This window comes from Corvus kubaryi, unplaced genomic scaffold (assembly GCF_017639235.1).
Source record: "Corvus kubaryi isolate FWS band 111438036 unplaced genomic scaffold, C.kubaryi_AGA036_p1.0 37341, whole genome shotgun sequence".
NCBI lineage: Eukaryota > Metazoa > Chordata > Aves > Passeriformes > Corvidae > Corvus > Corvus kubaryi.
The window spans coordinates 12,394,383-12,414,743 of NW_024581112.1; the positions used below are offsets into that span (position 1 = coordinate 12,394,383).

General features: G+C 43.0%; 1 protein-coding gene across 1 annotated transcript in view; it reads right to left on the bottom strand.

The window, feature by feature from the left end:
• Positions 1–3,655, bottom strand: part of CLCN1 (chloride voltage-gated channel 1) — a 36,115-nt gene extending 32,460 nt beyond the window's left edge. The window contains exon 1 of the mRNA XM_042031351.1: positions 3,184–3,655. Within this exon, the coding sequence (XP_041887285.1) occupies positions 3,184–3,396 (213 nt within the window). The 5' untranslated portion in view covers positions 3,397–3,655. The remainder of the gene's footprint in view (positions 1–3,183) is intronic.
• Between the last annotated feature and the right edge of the window lie 16,706 nt (positions 3,656–20,361).

Genomic DNA, 20,361 nt, shown 5'->3' on the forward strand with positions numbered 1-20,361 from the left:
GAGGCCACCTTGGCATGTACTTCTCATCCCTCTCACTCCTGCCTTGTAGATGTCTTGCTATTCCTGAAATTATCTTCCTTAGGTGATTTTTTTTCTGATGGATCACCAAAGAGAAGCCATATTTGACCTCAAAGGTGAAACCTCCCAAAACGCACTCTCTAAGTAAATTTAAATGTCAGTGAAATGTCTTGGTCAACGGCTTAGACATAAAGCCAATGAGGCTCAAGTAAGGAACAGGGGACAGCAAGAAAATAATAGTTGTTCCTGAAGAAAAGATGGCCAAGGGGAAATTTAACAGCATTTCCGCTACCTGAAGGGAGAGAGGGCTTGGAGGGAAACATCAGAGCGAGATATCTTGGAGGGGCACAGTGACAGACAAAAGGGAAAAAGCACGACTTGCAAGAAAGTAAAGCCCGTGCAAAGGAAAACGTCCCCATCCAACCCCACTTGAGGGTAGTTCAGCACAGGAGCAGGTGCCCAGTGGGGCTGGGGAATCCTCAGTCTTGCAGATGTTCAGAACAGAAAAAGCTCTGAACAAGGTGACCTTCCTTTGGAGCCAGCCCTGCTGTGAGCAGGGGCTTGGGCTGGAAAGCTCCAGAGGCCCTCCCACCTACCTCTCTCTGTGAGCCTGCTCTTCTGTGTTCCTGCATTGCCTGACTTCTTATTGCACATCCCTCCCACTACACCCATCTGTGTATTGCTGAGTGAGCTCCCTGCCAGGAGCACCCTTTCTATAGTCACAAATAGCACAGCTTTTAAATACTTCACCAGCTGTAGCTTCTTTCTCATGCAGAAAGAAAACAATACAAAATCCTAGAGTGTATGATAATGCATATTTTTATCAAGGTATATTACATCATCTATCATATGTCTACTATCTGTTATATTAATTGTAAAAAATATAAGTGTATTATTATTATTATTATCCTACTACTATTATGTTATTATCTATTAACGACTATATGTTTCTTGACTATCAATTATCTGAGGGTCCCAGGCCAAAGACCAAGATTTCACTATTCTGGGGCCTGTGTAAACCAAACCAAATCCTGTGTACAACAGAAGGCAACACCTAGCAAAAGAAAAGAGCAAAACAGAATCAGAATCTCTGTCAAATGTTTTTTCACGTGACAGTGGGGAAAGAAATCTTAATGATTACTCTGCTTGGAAGTGGATGAAAACATGTGCAACAGGTTGTTCTTCATGCTAATAACATGCTAATAAGTGTGCATGTTTGTACAAAGTAGGCATGCATATTTATAATTTATCTGCATGTGCATGAATGACTAGCAAAATATACACATCCACAGCAAGCCTGGCTCAGCCAGAATATGTCTGCATGCAAAGTTCCATGATAAATGTACATGCACATGTGTACACGACTGTTTAAATAAAATATTTCTAGGACATGTTTTTCAGTAAAACTATAAATACAACTGTCTGATTTTTAGATTGCAAATTGCCTTCACAAATGCTTGCTTGCTTTCTTGGGGATGTTTCTGCCTGAAGATATGCATGGGAATGGGTTTGATGGCCTTCTTGTTTGTATGTGAGATCATCTATCTACATGCACTGACCATCACGCCTCTGGAACTGAGCACAGAGACACTCTGGTGTCAGGAACCACGAGCACAGAGCTGATGGTGTTGCCTCACTGTGTCATCTGTGCCTGCTGGAGAGTGGTTTTAGGTGTGTGGGACTGGCATATCTGGTGGATATGTGCGAACTGGGATGTTTCTGTGCATGGATGTGCTCTATTGGAGAAAGGGTTTGCATCTCGCAGCTCCCCACACCCCAGATCACTACTGGTTCATGGCACACGCACAAAGGTGCATTTCCTTCACCCACCTCAGCTCTCCAGCCCTGTTTGCACCCCATGGGGCAGGTGTGACCCCAGTGGAGCTCAGCCCCAGGTGGGCATACCTACCTCTCCACCCCATCCCACCCCCACGCTCACCCTCTTGGCGTGGCTGCTGCAGCCAAAGCACTGCCTGCGTTAGTGCAGATAAAGCCTAAACTGCTCCAGTCAGACCTCTGTCCATCTGGGCTGCTGCTTTCAAACCTGCCAGTGGGGTGGTGTTGGAAGACTTTAGTGTAGGACACATGCAAACTCTCGTATATTTTAGGCAGTTTCAGAAGAGAAATGAATATGGCCATGGAAATGATTCTCTGATCTTTTGCAGTGTGACACATAACAATCCTCATTGGGATGCTTATCTACTGGAAGAGATTGAATTGGTGGCAAATACGGTTTTTTGCCTATCACTACCTCATGTGATCTTTAGGAGACAATTAATGCAATCTCCTTCATTCACCATCCATGTAAGAGGATTTGTATTCATTTAAGGAGAAACACCCACTTTACGAATTTCACATTCACATGCTCTCTTCCTCATAATTTGACTGGATTACACCACAGCTCTCTTAGGTCAGTTTAGTCAGGGCAGAGTGGTAGGAAATAAGACACCAGGACTCTGCTGTAAACCCTCTCCTTCACAGGAGGCTGTCCCAAAAGAAGAGGTAAAGGAGATACAGAGCATAGTGGAACAAAAAGCCATAACCAGAGTACATCTATGTCCCAGACATTTTTCTGAACCAGTGCTTATACAAACCAGAGCAAGAGTCAGGTCAAGTTTAAGGATTAGGAAATCCCTCACTTACAGCTCCACTAAGAGTTACCAAAAATACGAATATACATGTATGGGTCTATGACCATGAAGTGCTTTATGGTCAGAGAAAAGTCACAAGAGAGCTTTACTTCATCTATACAGCTGTGCAGACAGATACCCATCTATATACCTCACTGTTCTCTTTGATTTTACTCACTCTTCTGCTCTACTTAATATCACTATGCAGCCAAAGGCAGCTGCAGCTGCTCCTTGCTGTTACAAACACATTAATGCTCTGGCTAATTTTCCCCATCCCAGCTTGCCCATTCCAAGTCTCATTGCATCCATGGCAGGTGACAATAAGCTCGGACTTGAATTACTGGTAGGCTCCTAGGTAGAAGTACAGCCATGAATGTCAAAGCCTGACCTGGGAGTCAGCAAGCGAAGGGGAGAGCCGGTAGGACTGGGGATGGACAGGGATGTGTGCTCTGCCAGTGCTGCTCTGAGAGCCCCAGAGCCTGTGTGATCCCAGGGAGACCTGTCTTGCCACAAATATCCCGTTGTCCAGCCCTACCTGTGGGTAGCTGAGGGAGTTCTCCAGGGAGCGCAGGTCGTCCCCTGTCGCCCCGGCCTCGTGTCCTGCCTCCATAGGTATCCCGTACCGGGTGCATCTCTCAAAGCAGACATAGTCGTACTGCGGTGTGCCCCCCCACAAAGCTGGCTTCGAGCTGCGCTCCTGCGTCCTGCTCTCTGAGCTCTCCATTCCTCTACTCCTCCTCACGCTCATCTGAAACTGAGCTGCTGCTCTGGGCCTTACCTAGAACCACCTCGTGTTCTGGCAGAGAGCATGGCCTCCGCATTCTCTGCTGAGCCTTCCTTTCTCTCTCTCCTCAGACCACTCCAACTTGTCCTGTTCCTGTACTCTCTTTCTCTCTGCCCCTCCTCCTTGTCCTTGTGCCTCTCTCACTTTCTTCCCTTCCTGCCCAAAGGGTTCAACTATATTTATAGCAACCTTCCCCTGCTACATGATTCCCCAGTGCCGTGTTTGATCTCAGCAAAAGGCAATAACTCTGCTGGGATTGAATATCAGGTGTGAGCAACAGGGGAACTCCTGAAGGAGAGGGAGGGGGCAGGGGGAAGGAGGTGGTATGACAGACAGAGCTACAAGCACAGAGACAGAAAGCAGACAGGAGGAAGCAGACATTATTATCCAGGATATCTCTTCTTTCACAGCTCCCCATCCCACGCACTCCCTGTTTGCAATGAGAACAAAGGTCAGTGGGCTTCCTCATTTTCTCCCGAGATACCAGGTGTCCGAAAGACTGAGCAACAATCATAAAAATGCCAGCAGCTATGGTGAGATGGAATGACATGGGTGTTCACTCTGTGTCCCAAGACAATTTTTCCAAGTCCACAGTCCACATCAGCAAGCCCTAATGGAGAAGTCAGGCATCCCTGTGAACTGCTGAATGTTGCAGTCTAATCTCAGCTTTCCCACGTGTCCTTATGTGGAACACTTTGCACTTTGAAGAATGTCACCAAACAACTCTGTGGGTACTCAATTATAGGTGTATGCAGAAACGTAATTCTTCTTGATGCTCACTTTTCCACAGACTAGAGCATTCAACAGCTTCTGCTCTCCACTCTGCCACTTGTTTCTCAGCCAGGGAGAGAAGCAATGAGCTCAGCCAACACCAGTGAGCTACCAGCCAGCGACAGGAATGAGAAGCACGTTACAGCAACTTGGCCTAGAGACACCTCCCAGTACTGTCAGTGTGCTGCCTGTAACTATATGTCTTCTGAGGGCTATTAATTAAGGAGGAGCAGAGAGTTCAAGATCCCAGAAACTGTATACAAGAAAAAAGAACTCACATGCCAAGCTACTCATACTGAGTAAGAGATTTGCAGGCAGGATGGGGTGGAGAGAAGAGCAAAACACCCTTTTTTGGGTCCAGAATAGCGGTCTCCTTATTTCATTTTGCAGACCCTTTAAAACATTTCTTCTTTCGCTTTTTTTTAGTCTGTGTGGAACCTGAGAGTAAGGTAGAAAGAAAGTCTCCAAGAGGAAGACACACTTAATTTCTTCCACAAACCACCTTCTCCAATGTTCCTGCTAGGATATGGATATCCATTAGCAGTAATATCCCTGTGGATAAGGTTAGTCTGTACAACCCACAACTGGTATCAGGCCAGGCAAGCACTGAATATTTACAAAAGCAACATCAGTGCTGCCCCAAAATTTACCAGCTCTCCTGTTTCATTCTCACCAGCACTCACTTTACTGTCAACAAGGACTATTTTCTGGGGGAAGACTGTGCCCCATAGGTAGGAAAAAACTTGTAATGAATCACCTTAAAGAAGAGTTTCTAAGTGACTGTGCCTATGAAATCAGAAAAACACATTTGGATACCCTCACAGGTTACCATCACACAGGCATTAATTGCTCCCAACCTATCGAGATGCTTTTGGAAGACCATTGCCACTATGGCTTATATAAAAAATGATGCATTGCTCATAGTATATAGTGTATAAAATATAAAAAACTGTCTAAAATGTAAGGTACATCATGTATAGGAAGCCTAAAGACTGAACACAGTACGGCCCAGCAAACATCAAAGCTGTAATACAGCACCAGATCTTCAGTCACTATTATATGTACTGAGGAGAACACTCATCACAGCCACTGCAGAAAACTAATGAGAACCTTTATCTGAAAGTGCACTCCTCTTCTAGCTCTTGTTTTTCAAGAGGCAAAAGAATGGCACATTAGAAATTGCTGCAGTATGAAAATGAACCCTCTACTGCCAGCTAATCAAACACTACTGTCTGTCTTGCATGATATTGTTGTGGCATTTCCATGGGAAATAATGATATAATAATAGCCTAAAATAGGATGATTCTACCCTGAAAGGCTTTTTCCAAGAACTGTCCCTCTCACCTTCCAAACTGGCCCCAGCCTCACTCACCTTATCAATAAAAGCGTGAAGGACCCCAAGGCCAACATTCACCAAGCGACTCCAGATGCTACTTGAACAAGACACCTTTACTATCCTCATTAGCAAGACATCCTACAAACCCTCTGAGCCCTCACTTGTGCTTCCCACAGTGTAATACACTTCAGCCAGTGCATGGGATGGTAGAGTGATAACTACACAGCTGAACCTGAACAATCACTGTGTGCGTGGTGGTACCTATGCACTAGGAAAGACCTAGCTCATCTCTTGCTAAGGACCTAGTATTCAACTAATTCCCACTTCTCATCAAACAATATCTCTGCCTCTAGTCTCTGTACCCAGATATTGTCTACCAGGGAAAAGAAATTCATCATTTCAGTGCATGACAAAATATATGCAATCTGTAGAGATACTGGATTTATGTCACAGTATTTCATGTGTCCTGAACACTAATCTTACTGTGCTACTCAGCTTATAAATCATCTGTCTCCCTAATTCCCCTAGGAGGTGAAAGTGCTTTGTGAGCTCTCTGGAAATTATTAACAATCCTTGCTATTTCATAATGTACCAATAATCTCTGTCACAGCCTCCAGCCTCACTAACACTAGTTAAATTCAAAGCAGCTATTCTCAACTTGTACTTGCTCTGAGATCTGCTGCTTCTATTTCACACTTGAACTTGTAGAACCAACAGCTTGTCCACTTTTTCCAGCTGGCACAGCTGACCTAATGAAAGGTAAAGTTCTGGCTCTACTCATTGTCTTTTCCATGTTTTCAGATCTGCAGAGTCCCATAAACACAGAATACAGAGCACATCCTGAAAAAAAATCTGCCTTTCTGCACTGCTGCTGCCCAGTAACTGCTGTCAAATCTCCCCTATCACTCTTCCTGTAATTTCCTGCCACAGCTCTTCATTTTATATTTTCTTTATTGCCTCTCTGTCTTGCTTACCATTTCCTTGCTTTGCACTTCCACCAGGACTCATCAATGGAGTACTGCTGTTGCTTCAGAGGTTACCAGCAGACTCGGGAGATTAGCACAGAGCTGGAGGAAGATGTGAAAATAAGAGGAAGATGTCGTAACCATCTTGCACTAGCCACAAACACAGATGAGTTGTACACATGGCTTCACTCCTCGGGTCCACCTAAGCCTCTTCTAAAAGCTCACAAAAGTTTCTAGGCTCCCCCATGGCATGCAAGAAGAAAGGTACGCCACCTGCTCATACACCTTTTCTTTTTCCTTTGCCCTAGTGGGACTCCAAAGTTGTGTTTCAAGAAGGACACGTTTGTGATAGATGAAAATACAGCTTTAGTCCAAATTAGGTTACTAAGTGACAGTAAAGGAAAGAAGTTGGAAGAACTGTCACCCAAGATGGGTTCTCCTCCAGTCAGCCATCTATTTTTCTCCCTCCTCTTCCCAGTTTTCTCTCAGGTCTCCCTTTATTAGCATTTATTTATTTATTTCTCCTGAATGCTTTTCAGGATGCAGAAATATAATTCCTAGCCTTCCCACCCTACTGCCTTTATAGTGAAAGCTCTGAGAGGCTGGCAGGGAGGGGGGTAAGGATAACTGAAGACTCACATTTCCCCCCATGGTCTGGTCCCAGGAGATTTATCACCTGAAATCCCAGTGCTATTAATCAACAGTGACAATCTCACTGTTCCCTATGCCCTGCCCACACAATTACCAGATACCATATTAACTTCTGGGACTTCTGCTTATGCTAGAGCTTTTTTTGGTTTGTTCTGTAACAGGTTGATCCTGAGAGATCTAGACCACTTCATGACCTCACTGTATACAAGCCTTACGGCCCACCAGCAGATTTCAGCTCCTCTGGAGCAAAGCACCACATCTATTTTTCAGCTGCTCCCAATACTGCATATGCAGACATTACAGCAGATGATCATGCAGAGCCCTCTGCCACCCCAGACTGACAGGAGTGGAATTTGCTGAGGCAGAGTTATTGTTACTTAGAACCCTGCATGCAGAATAGGGAAACAGTCATTTTAAGAACAAAGCAAAAATAATATTCTGTGCTTAAGAAAGCCCAGCCCAAGAGGTCCACATGTCTGCAAAGAAGATAATATAAAAGATAGTCTATGGGACAAAAGGAACTGTAAAGGTGAAAAAGGGAGTTTTAAAGGAGGAAGAGGAGAAAGGTGACAAAAGGATGACTACTTAACAGTAACACAATCTCCAAGAGAGAAACACAGAGGCAATAAGAAAAGCACTGAAGGGCATGAGGGGATAGGAATCTGGAAAGGAAAAAGATACAGCAAGCATATTTTGCTTCAAGCAATACCTTTAGATGGAGCAAAAAAGAGTGAAAAGGCAGGAAAAATACTTCAGTAGATGTCAGATAAGGCAGTGGCTTCTAGATGAGAACAAAGCTCTTGACTAGGACATTTTATTAGACAAGATACCCATGGAGGCTTCAAAGAGCTACAGGAGGCAATTAGAGCTTTGGGAGAGAAAGAATGCTGTGTAAAGGGTTAGGAAGAGGGAGGGAGGCTGGAAGAAAAGACAGCTTTTATAGTAAAAAAAAAGAAACAGATCATGGACTGATGCTTTACCAGTAGCAAAAGATAGAAATTTAAGCTGTGCAGGGGCACATAGTAAGCCAGGCTGAATATGGAGACACAATGACAGAGAACTCTCAGAGGACACTTGAAAGAAGGGTTGAGTTCACAGTAAAAAGTAAAAGAAAAAGACCAGAAAGTTTAAGGGCTTTCATCATGGAGAAATAACAAGATAATATGATGATATTCAAGTGGACATGTACTGACTAATACTAGACTGAGTGGAGCAGAATTGACAGAAACAGGGCAGATTTTGAGAATCATCAGCTTTTGATAACTCAAGTAGAAAGAGGCAGAATGGGGGAAAAAAATCTCACAACTGAGATCAGATAAATACTTACAGGAACACAAGGACCTGAAGGAGCCATTGAAGTAGATGTTGGAATAGATGCATTTGGAAGGAAACTTGAAGAGATCAGGGTAGGGGATGATGGCAGTGCAGTATGACATGATATGACAATATGATATGCCATGACTTGTCAAAAACCAAATGAGCTTTAAAGGGGCAGGGTTATGTCCCAGTTGCAGAAACAACCCAACTGTGGCAGTCTGCACAGAGCACCATATCCCTGTCGATGATGCCACCTCAGGTAAATTACTTGTTAACTTGAGGTTCTCTTGTCCTACACCACAATGTGGTCACAGGTTAGATCTGAGAGCAAAAATAACAAGCAGAGAGAACTTAAACAAACCCAGCAACAAGAGTAAGACACAGAAAATCACAGATTTCACAGATGAAAGAGAAGACAGCAAAATTAGGTTTTATAAATGGATCCAAACATTCAGAGCTTTAAAGTGAATCTGACTGTCCTGGTGAGCTCTCAGGTAAAGACCATCAGGCTTCAAAACTCAAAACAGAAGAGCCCTTAGTAGAATAAAAATAAGATTATTTGATTCTTTTAAATAGAGAAAACTTCCCAGCATGTAAGTCAGGAAGCACAGAAATAAATATATAGTCTATACACAACTCTCCCTCACCCACTGTGACCTTGGTTGCAATTAAGTTGATGACCTTCTGAGCTGCTAAAATTTTGTGCTTACACTCTATTGCCTAGGAGATTGTTTCCATATCTCCTCAGCTTGGATGCCTCCTCCCCTACAGCTGCCCCTCTTCTTAAATTGCAGCCCTCAATTCCCTTGGTGATTCTTTACCCTACAGCACCCCGTAGCTTCTATTAAATAATTCCTTCTTTTCATCTGCTGCAATGCTTTCCAAATGAAGAGGTGTATTACTGGTGGGGTAGAAAAGTGAATGTCTTGTCTTAGGATAAACAAGAACAAGTCAAACAGGCAGTGTGTATACAAGTACCAAAAGAAGAAAAAAAGTAATTACAAAAAAGTAGTATTAGACTGCTGAGAAGGAGAAAGCATTTTCTAACTGGATTGTGCATCCAAAAGCAGCTAAATTCAGTGATAGCTAACAAACACTCAATTAACTGAAGTGAATTTGTGGATTTCTTATTTTCTAGGAGAATAATTTTGCATCACAAACATTCTCTGATGTAGTCAGCTTGAAGACATTTTTAGCAGAGAGGACCAAGGAACATCTAGGAAATACAGATCTACTTCTAATGATCAAAACTTATTAATGATGCCTCTAAGACAGTGAATTTGTTATTATTCCAGCACAGAGAATCTGCAGCTTGTGCCTTTCTTCCCCTTCTCCCTGTAGATTGCTTGTTGCACAGGTAAAATGAATAATTGCTCATTAGATCTGTCAATCATGCCATGACAAAGAGCCTGACCAACACCATGAGGGTGGAAAGAAAGTGCAGTGATGAGCTGTGCAGAGCTGGCCTGCCACAGGCTCCTGGGCTTGAACTGTATTTGGCTAATTTCAAGTGGAGAATGATGATTCTTACATGAAACATGGCCAACTGTGAAGATGTGTGGTCATAGTTGAAAGGTTTAGGAGGAGGAACTGGCTTGCAAATGAAATTATTTGGGAAAGTTTCGAGGACATGTTTATGGTGTGCTTGAGCTGGAGTTGGTCAAGAAGAAGGAACCATGACTATGGACAGAGTATCTCCAGGAGGCCATGACTAGGATTAGATGTATGCAAGAAAAATTATTTTATTTTCCTGATATATGGTCAACTTTCAAATGCCTGGAAAGTAATTTCTCTGAAGCCCTATGATCTATAGATCTCTATGAAAGAGTGATCACATTACCTAATTTAGGGCACTTGAGGAGCAAACTGGTTGAAAAGGACAGTCCTAATTTTTTGTGTACTGGAACTAGTGATCAAGAAGCTTGATGCAAGGAAAAAAAGTAATTTTCAGCCAGCTCAGGTCTCCATTCCTGCTGATGGATGACCATGTGAATGTCAGTAAAGAAGGGATCAGGAACACACCTAGAAATGAGGAAAGGGACTGTGTTTTCTGATTGCAGCAGAGATATAATCCACCATAAACCTTTTCTCAGCAACACTAGGGTCTTGTTTACATTTCAGACTTTTGTCATGATTAGAGCAAATGCTATGACCTGCTTGCATGAACCATGGTTGCTAAGTACTAGTTGTTGGCAGTGCTGGTTTGTCCCATCCTGTCTCAGATAACTGAGATACAGGATGTCAATAGAAGGGTTGTAGCATAGATGTGTTACCACTACCACTGAAGATTTTTTACATACCTTATTTACCAGGACAGTTATACTAGTAAATCCTGAAAAGTTTTGACTAAGCTTCCTCTTTTCCTTCTCCTTTCCCCATCTAAATGCAAATACCCATACAAAACCACGTAACCCTCCAGCATAGCTGGGGTCTTGCCTGTTTTCCATAAAACAATCCCTGGTGGTAATATGAGATAAAGACTAAGGTAAACAGAGGGAAGATAGTGTTTCTCTTGGCAGCCTGAATAATAAATCCATCACAAATGAGGGCAAAGAAATTCCCCTGCAGCAATAACCTTTGCTGTTATCACTGGCTCCTGATACAGGGATGATAGTGAGAATCAGCATGACATTCACTGGACTCCCTCCCTCTTCTATCAGCCCCTTGCTTTGACTTGTAGCAAAGTGTTGGGGGAAAGGAAGAAAAATTGCATCAAGCACATGCATCCAGGCTGAAGTACTGGGCCACTCTTTGGCACGAAGACTGCAAAAAGTCTTTTCTCTGTCCAACTTTTGAAACTGCTACACACCTACTAGCAAGAGCCAATTTTGATTGTCACAAGGGAAAAATGATGCAAGAAGTACCCCATACCATGAGGGGAAACAATCTCCAGATGCCAAAGAGACAGGTAGCTTAGTATATTAATCCTAGGACAAGATAAAGCAGCAGAAGAAACTGCAGGAAGTTCCCCACAAACGGCATTGTGTCCCAGGGCTGGCATTTAATGTCTGTGCCATCTAAAAATATTAAACCTGGAACAGGAGTCCAGGAAGGGACTGTAGGTCGACGCTGGAAACTATTGACCAAGGACAGGAATGGTGGAGAGAGAATAGGTCAGTGAAAAAGAAGGTGCTGAGAATAAATGGTGGAAACTATTCTGACTTTCACTTAAGTTGGGAACTGAAATTAGTTCTATGAGCTGCTAAACTCAGTCTGTTTATGAGAAATAACAGATTTTTGGATGCTGTGATTGTTCAAGAGCATTGCTCACAGTCCTGCTCTTCCATTATTAGGTGTTCAGAATCAGCAATAATGCCTAGGAGCACTTGTGGTATCTGGTTCAAGCACTGCCCTTGGTCTGGGGTGTATATCAACTTTTTCCTGTCTATAGCAGAGCGAGATTCTATTCCACATTATATCTATAGCATATTTTCACAGGAATGAGTCAGAAAAGAAAAAAAAAAAAAAAGCAGAGATAGCCTTTGTGAAATATTTCAAATTCCACTCACTCTGATGCTTTTTCTTGCATCAGGAAGAGTGTTGCTCTCTTGCAGGTGCACTGGCTGGGCTGGGGACCTTTACTTAGGAGGAGAAGGACAGAAATGCCCCAGACCACTGGTTTTTGGGCACCATGAGGACCACGAGCTCACACAAGTCTGCAGGCTCCTCAGACCCATCATGCTGAGGGACAAGTTATGCTGCTTGCTGAAGACTCATTGCTCCAAGAAGAAGATGCAGCTGACACTTGCCATGGCAGCTTTCAACCTCATCTTCATCAAGGAGGAAAAGCATGCAAAGGGTGTTGCTTTGGTGCTTCCCTGTACCACAGGGACCACAGCTCTGGCTACAGAACTTGCTGGTAGAAAGCACAGCTGGTACAAGTGCCACTGCCACTGCCAGCCAACAGGTTCCTTACCCCCCTTTCTTCTCCCTCTAAATAAAACTGCTCCAAATGCCATAATTAAATCCCATGGGATAGAGTTGAGGTCTCTGTAGAGGCAGAGTATTCTCCTTGCTTTGAGCAGGAGGGTTCTCCGTTGTCTTCCTGCAGGAGATCTTCACCAATCTAACTGTACTTTGTGGTAGGACCACTTGGACAGACGTGTCTATCTGTACAATTTCATATTGAGTTTTGCCACACTGATCTTTACAGTCCTGTCCTCTCTTGACCTATAGTCTTGTATGCTGGGGAACATGATCATTGCCCTGAATCAGCAGCTGAGTATTCAGATCTGCTTAGGAGTACATTAATGTCTTTAATATCTGTGTTCTGATACCAGGTCTGAAATGTCATTTTTATCAAGATGTCTTCCTCTGCAGTCCGCAGTCCACAGGAGGGTCTGGACCCAGCTTTGAATTTTTCTTACAGAGCTGCATTGGAAATAAGAGGCAGATATCATTGAGAAGACAGGAGGTCAGCACTCCTTAAAGGATTCCTGGTACACCCTCCAACCAGATAATAAGTATATCACCTGCATCCTGGCAGAGGACAGCACTCATGTCAAGGATCTGAAGCAGACTAAAGAAGGGCTGAGGCCTTTTTGTGTGGACCTGTTCTCTTTAGATACCAATATGGTGTCCTTCAGTAACCTCCATGTCTTCTGGAAATGTTTCACTTTTTTGGTCACATCTCTTAACAGATTAAAAAGCTTCTTTTTTTTAATGTGGTTTTCCATTTGATCCATTCTAGCGGATGTTTTGACCCTTGTTGCTTCCACGGGAGTATTGACTCCAAGCACATTGTGATCACCATGAAGGAGTGGTTTTAGATAAGATGTTGAATTGTTTAGCATGGTATATCAGGTTCAGCTGATGTATGGTTATGGAATCAGTTGCGTCAGTCTTCCATATCCAGTAGCAAAATGTCATCAGCTGATGATTGTTCATCAGCTTCAGAGATGATCCATTTACTACAGAACCAAACATACTGATCTGGGAAAGTGGAAAGAAGAAGAGAGAAGCCTCCACATATAAAAAAAGAGTTGGGCTGGAAGTGAAAACCACTAAAGGTTCTGAGAGTGAAAAATCTTTGTGGAAGGATTTGGAAGGGGTGTTCCAGAGTCTCTTAGCATGTTCTGTTAATCCACTACATTATTATTACACTACCTATTTGCCACGTAGCACTCAAGCGGTTTCCCACAGTGATGGAACAGTAAAAGTAGAGAATAAAGGTGACATACAGCAACTCAGGGCTAGAACTAATCAGGAGTGAGAAGTCCCATGGGGAAGGACTACTTCTTGTAGATATTCTGACTCTTTCTGAGGGCTTGCATTGAGGGGCTACTAGTCAGGATGGAACAAGATGCTGTACCTGAGCTCTGCATGGAAAAGGCTGCCTGTCACACTGTGCACCCGCCTAATCAAAAGCCAGTGATGCATCAGACCCTGACCTTCTTAGTCTCCCTTGTTCCACATTTCCAGACAAATTGTCAAGTCTGGTCTTTTATCTTTTGATATAAGGCAATTATAAGAAAAAAAAAAAAGCAGTTTCCTGGGGTCATGGCGTAAGAGTACTTGATACTGCTTTTGAAATATAGCTGGGTTAAAGAAGAGAGAACACACAGAAATTCAAGATTTTTCAGCGTTGGTCTGAACCGTCACAGCTGTCCCAAAACTGTGAGTGGCATAATGAAAGGATGGTCATATTCCCTTCCTTGCACCAGCTCTGATATGTCTGTCCTGAGCACTGTGAAAGGTAAACCGATGGAAAACACTCACGTCGTCACGCAGTTAACTGCTCGGAGTCGTGCTTTGAGCGAGTCCACCACAGGTCAGGGAAGCAGCATCTAAGTACAAAGCTGTTCGTGTGGCTGTCAATAGATCATGTCAGCCACAATGTACATGCTCACATGCAGCACTAAAACACATGTGTAGGCAAGAGATCTTTGCTTAGCCCTTGCTTCATTTTCCCAAGAGTAAGACTTCCATGTGTCTGTGGAATAAAGTTCCTACACCACACTGACTGTTTCTTCTTCACTACCCTGGTGCACAGCTGCCATATGTTTAATCCTGCTTTTGCCTTTACCATTCCTGGAAAGCTTAGGTGAACCTGCAGCTCTTTTGCCCTTTGAGCCTGGAGCATTATGGACTTCAAACTAATGGAAATCAGGTTTCCAACATGCCCTATTTCTATATGGAATTGGAACTAAAAGCAGCCTGCCCTCAGTACCATGTCCTGATAACAAACTTGGTGCCAAGCAGAATTAATATCAAATACCTCTCTGGTCTGTATAAGGGCTCACAGGCTGTTAGTAAGTTATTCAGAGGAATAAAAACAGACTGACTGAAGAATTCTACAGGGCTTTAACAGGATGATTGAGCAACAAAATTACAGATGAAACAGTCACAATAAATCTGAAGTGATTAAGGAGGAACACGCATTCTAGCTTTGCATACACAAGAACTGTTCAACTATTTAAGCTCCTGGTACATAAGAATAAGATATTGGGGTTACACAGAATGATCATAATGACCTCTTTAGCATTTATTTAGAACTATGATTAAGAAGTAGGAAAATAATACCTAATTAAATAAAAAGTACAAGTACATCTGAGTAATGTTTGCCTTTCTGTTTCCCTAGTCTCAAAAAGAATATAGTAGAACTGGAAGAGTTTCAGAGGATGGTCAAATTATGGAGTAGCTGCTGTATGAGGAACAGTTAAGTGGACTGGAACCTCCCAGGCTGGAAAGGACAATGAGGTCTGGACACAATATTGAGCGATATGAGGAAAATTAACTGAGAAGATTAATTTGGCTGTATCTCAGCCAGGGTCTTGTTCTATTGAAGTCACAACTCCTTGGAATATAGATGCAGGCAAACAGTTTTAACTTGCTTTTCTGTAATAGAAGCAAATGACAGGTTTGTGTGAGTCATTTAACAACAAGAGTAGATAAGAGAGTTCATTACAGGCAAGTAATTAAAAATACATTCTGTGTCATATTTAGAAGACAATCTTGTAGACTAGTAGGTAATTTGCACTGCTGTTCCTCTGTGTACTTCAGCTAATTACAAAATTTGAGCTTTGGTTGGGACACCTGCTGTCTTGTCCAATACCATGTTCAAGCAGTGTCAGCAGGAGAAAGTTGCCTTAGGCTGTGTCCAGACAGCTTTTGGGTGTCTCCAAGGATGCAACAACCACTCCAGGTAAACCTGTGACAGTGCTCAGTCATGCAAAAGACTCCTTCTTTATGTTCAGACAGAAATTCCTGTATTTCAATTTGTGCCCTTTCAGTCTTGTCCTGTGACTAGGCTCTACTGAGAAGAGAATGGCTCCATCATCTTCAGTCTCTTATCAGATAACAAGACCTCCCCTGAGCCTTTGCTGAACAATCCCAGCTCTTTCAGCCTTTCCTCAGATGTGAGATGCTCCTATTCTGTCATCATCTTTCTGGCCTTTTGCAGAACCCTCTCTGATAGCTCTGTAAATTTTATGAACTCTGGAGCTCAGACCTGGGCATGGGATTCCAGGTATAGCCTTATCAGAGTTAAGCAGAAGGATGTGCTGCTGATCACAACCTTTGGAGCCCTGCAGTTCAGCCAGTTTTCAATCCACTCTGAGGTCCACTTGTCCAGCCTGTACTTAATCAGCTTACTATGAGGATGTGGTGGGAGACAAAAGCATTGCTAAAGTAAAGATAAACATATTGCACTGTTCTTCCTTCATCCACCAGGCTCTCTCACCTGATCACTGAACTATAGGTTGGTTAAGTGTGATTTTCCCTTAACAATTCCATGCTGGCTACTCCCAATTGTCTTTCTGTCCTTCGTGTGTCTGGAAATGATTGCCAAGATGAGTTGCTCTATCACCTTTATGGGGATTGAGCTGAAGTGGGTCAGCCTGCAGTTTGCTGGACTTCTTGCTCCTTTTGAAGATAGGAGTGACATTTGTTTTCTTCCTGTCCTCAGTTACCACTCCAAATCCCAATGACCTTTGAAAGATAATAAAGAGTGGCCTTGCAATGACATTGATGAACTCCCTCACACTGGGGGGTGCATCCCATCAGCTTCCATGGATTTGTGCATGCCCTGTTTGTTTAAATGTTCTCTGACCTCATCCTCCTCTAATGACGGTCCCTGCTCTTCATCATTTTCTTTAGAATCAATGTGCCTTGATTCTTTAGAAGAGGGCCCACATTTTCTATTGCTTTAATTTTGATGCTGATACACCTGTGAAAGCCTTTTTTGTTGCCGTTCCTGTCCCTCACCAGATTAAACTCCAGATGAGCTTTGGCTTTCTTAACCTCATCCTTGCACACGTGGCTGGTGTCCCTAGATTCCTCCCAGGTCACCTGTCTGAGTTTAGTCAGCAGCTCCTTCCTAATTCATGCAGGACTCCTTCTGCCTTTGCTTGATTTCCTGCTCATCAGGATGGATCATTCCTGAGCTTGGAGGAGATGATTCCTGTACCACAACCAGCTCTCTCAGACCCCTCTTCCCTTCAGGGCCATTTCCCGTGGGATTCTTCCAAGAAGATCTCTGAAGAGTCAAGGACTTCTCTCCTGAATTCAAGGATTGAGATCTTATTTTGAGCCCTTCTCCCTCCTCAGATCCAGAGGCTGTCCGGGATGTTCACACCCCTAACCAGTCCTTCCTCTGTAAGTATCAGGTCCAGCAGAGCACCTCCTCCTGCTATCTCCTTGATTATCTTGTTATGAACTTGTTGGCAATGCACTCCAGAAATCTCCTGGATTGTTTGTGCCCTGCTCTAACTGCTGCAGCAGGCTGCTTCCAGGGACTGTGAAATGACCTCTTCCAACTGTCTGAAGAAAGCAACATCTAATTCTGAAATCTGTTTGCAGGACGTGGTCAGTCCTGCAAAGCCTTCCTAGGCTGACCACATACTCAAAAATAGATTCTGTAGCTGTTAAAAGCCATATGTTCCTCCTCACAGTTAAATACTTTGTCAGCTTCTGTGACTGGTCTTCAGGCAAATTCTCTTCTCTTCAGTGTCCCAGTAGAGATTTGGGTAACTCCAGGTCTCAGGATATAGACATCCATAGACACTCCAGCAGTTTACACACAATCAAAGGATGTGTATGCTCGACTATGCACAGATAAGACTAGTTGGACAGCCTTTAATCTGAAAAAAACTTGGAGGTGTACAAGGTAATGTTTCTTCACAGAACCAAACCAGAAAACAACATACTGCATGTAATTTGTTAGAGTTTTTAGAGCTACAGGTATTTGACTTCCTTTGAAAAAGTGTAGGTGCCACTCACTTGCAATAGCACTGTGCAATAGATGAAGGTGCTTTGTATTTTTATGTGCTTTTAGAATCCACTCTCAATGCTGATAGATGATAGGCAAACATTCCCGATGCATGACCATTTACAAATATGTTGTGGAAATGGATGACTGTCAATACCAACAGCCACTTGGTTCCTTTAAGAACAAATAAGAATCAATTTCTTCACCAAGAGGCAGGAATTTTTTGTAGACAGAAATGGCTGAGTTTTAAAAACATGAGCAAATCCTTCAACCCTGCCTATGTCCTTATCAAGGTCCAAAGACTGAAGTGTTTGTTGCAGTCACAGCTTGTGGAGGATCTCTTTGCTGCCTCTATGTTCAGTGCTGAGAATTGTATGATTAACAAATACAAAAATATTATATGCCTTCCCATGCAAAGAAACAGCAATGAAATCTGGTCCTCCCAAGAAGTTCTTTGCCACTTCACAGTAAATATGAACACTTAAAATAAGCAGGTTCCAATGAGGTAATGTCCAGCATTATAAAACTAACGTCTGTCCTGCCTCTGCATCAACAAGTTAACAGTGATCATTGTATCATACAGGTATGTGGAAGCTGTTCCATCAGTACTGAGAGCAGCAACTTCCTGCTACTTTGCTAAAGTAAACATTGACAAAATAACTTTTTTTAATGTGGTGTTTACTGCCAGCTTCTCTTCTGCATGCCCAGGTTCTCTGCTGTGATTTTGGGGAGATCCACAACAGTAGTTGACTTTACCTTGAGGATTATTATTTGCTGTACATTTCTGTATTGATGAATTATTTCTCATCTATCAGACTTTGTATGCCACCTGCTGTACAGCTGGGGCAGTAATCGCTGTACTCCAGTTGCACCTCTACTACCATTGTTGAGAATTATACTAGCAACAGGTTTATCTTTTTTTAATGTCAGGAATTCTGGTCTTTCCACACATATATCCCCTGCCCCAAACTTGCCTGAAATAATTTAATCTGCTATGTTTCCAAAGTAGTACACACCAGATGTCAAAACAATCATGTATTTTCTTTGTCCATGTAAAAAAGCTTATAGCATGCAGCTACCCTATTAGTTTTCACACAAATGTGGGACATCCCCATATGCCATTTACACATGAACAAGTTTTTTTTACTTTTTACAGCACAAGATCAATGGCAAGGTTTAGACTGATTGGCATGCTGCCAGCCCTTGGAATTTATTTCTTTGGGCAGGAGGCCTGTACAATTCATGGAAAAGATTAAAACATGTAATTCTGGATACCTTCACAACAGAGCCCAATACCTGAATGATGTTGGAAATGGGTGAAGAAAAATACTTTCCTGCAAGTAGCAGAAAAGGTCCCCTTGCATCCCCTATCCAGGGCACGGTGTCTGCAGGCAACCTGCTCCCGTGGGGCTGTAACTGCTCCCATAGTCCAGTACAAGGACAACATGGGCAGCAGCCAGGCAAGGTAAAATCTTTGGTACCGCTTCTGTTGCATGTGCAAAAGTTAAATTAAACCAAACATTCTCCATGAGAAAAGTATTTAAGTCAGGAATGTGCAGCACTTTTGTGCAGCTGTAGGTGCCACCTCAGGAAGTCTTGCCTGGATGATTGATTAGAGAGGCTGAAGGAGCAGGGTTTATTCACCCCAGAGAAGAGGCTGATTTGCAAACAGCAAATGGAAATACTCTCAGAGGGAGGGTGTAGACAAGACAGCGCCAGGCTCTCCTCAGAGCGGCACAAGGAAGATGCAAGAGGCAACAGCCATGACTTAAAACAAGGGAAATTCAGGACCAAGCAGGGGGCTGGACTGGATACTGTCAGTGTTCCCTTCCATTCTAGATACTTTTGTGATTCTTGGATTTTTTGCTTTGATGGCAACAAACCAGAATACTGTCAGGCAAACTTCAATTATTAATAGAACTATGGAGAGCAGGCCTGCTAACAATACAAACTGGAAATGACAAAATTTCCTCAAGAAGCTGCTAGGTCTCACAGCAGAGCTTATGACCACAGCATACTATAGCAAAAATTCCTATCCCCATCTTTTAAACAGCCCTGAACATCTCTCCCATGCAGAGATGGACTGAGGAAAGAATTCCTTTTTTTCTTTTCCATTGTCATTGTCAGCAGCCTACATCTTGCCATGTACAACTTGGCCCCGTGTTCATCTTCATCTTTTGTCCTCTCCAGCTTTGGAAGTGGCAATACAAATCTGCACAAGTGATCTTTCTCATGACCTCAGCTCCCCAGGTCTCTTCTGCCTTCTAACATTACTTTCTGTATGATTGACAACACCTTCAAAAATAAAAAGAGGAGAGGGGAGCTGTGGAGAATCCCCCCTCTGCCTTGGGACAGCGTAGGGAAAGGGTCACATGGGATATTTTTAGAACAGAATCCAATGGCAGTGATGTGAGGAAGGCGCAGAGAAAAACACAGCTGTGAAACCTAACACTTGGCCTCATCTATACTGAGAGCAAGAGCAGCAGAGAAACAAATTGAGGAGACGCAGCAGAACACAAGAGTGAGGAGAAGGTATGTGAGGATAACAAGGGAATGGTAAGAGAGTAAGTGACAAAGAGGCAAGGAACACCTGGGAAACAAATAGCTAAAAGACATTATTGGAAATGGCAAAAAAAAAAAAAAGAGCCAGGAGCAGAAAAAAAATTAATAAAGTGGCCATA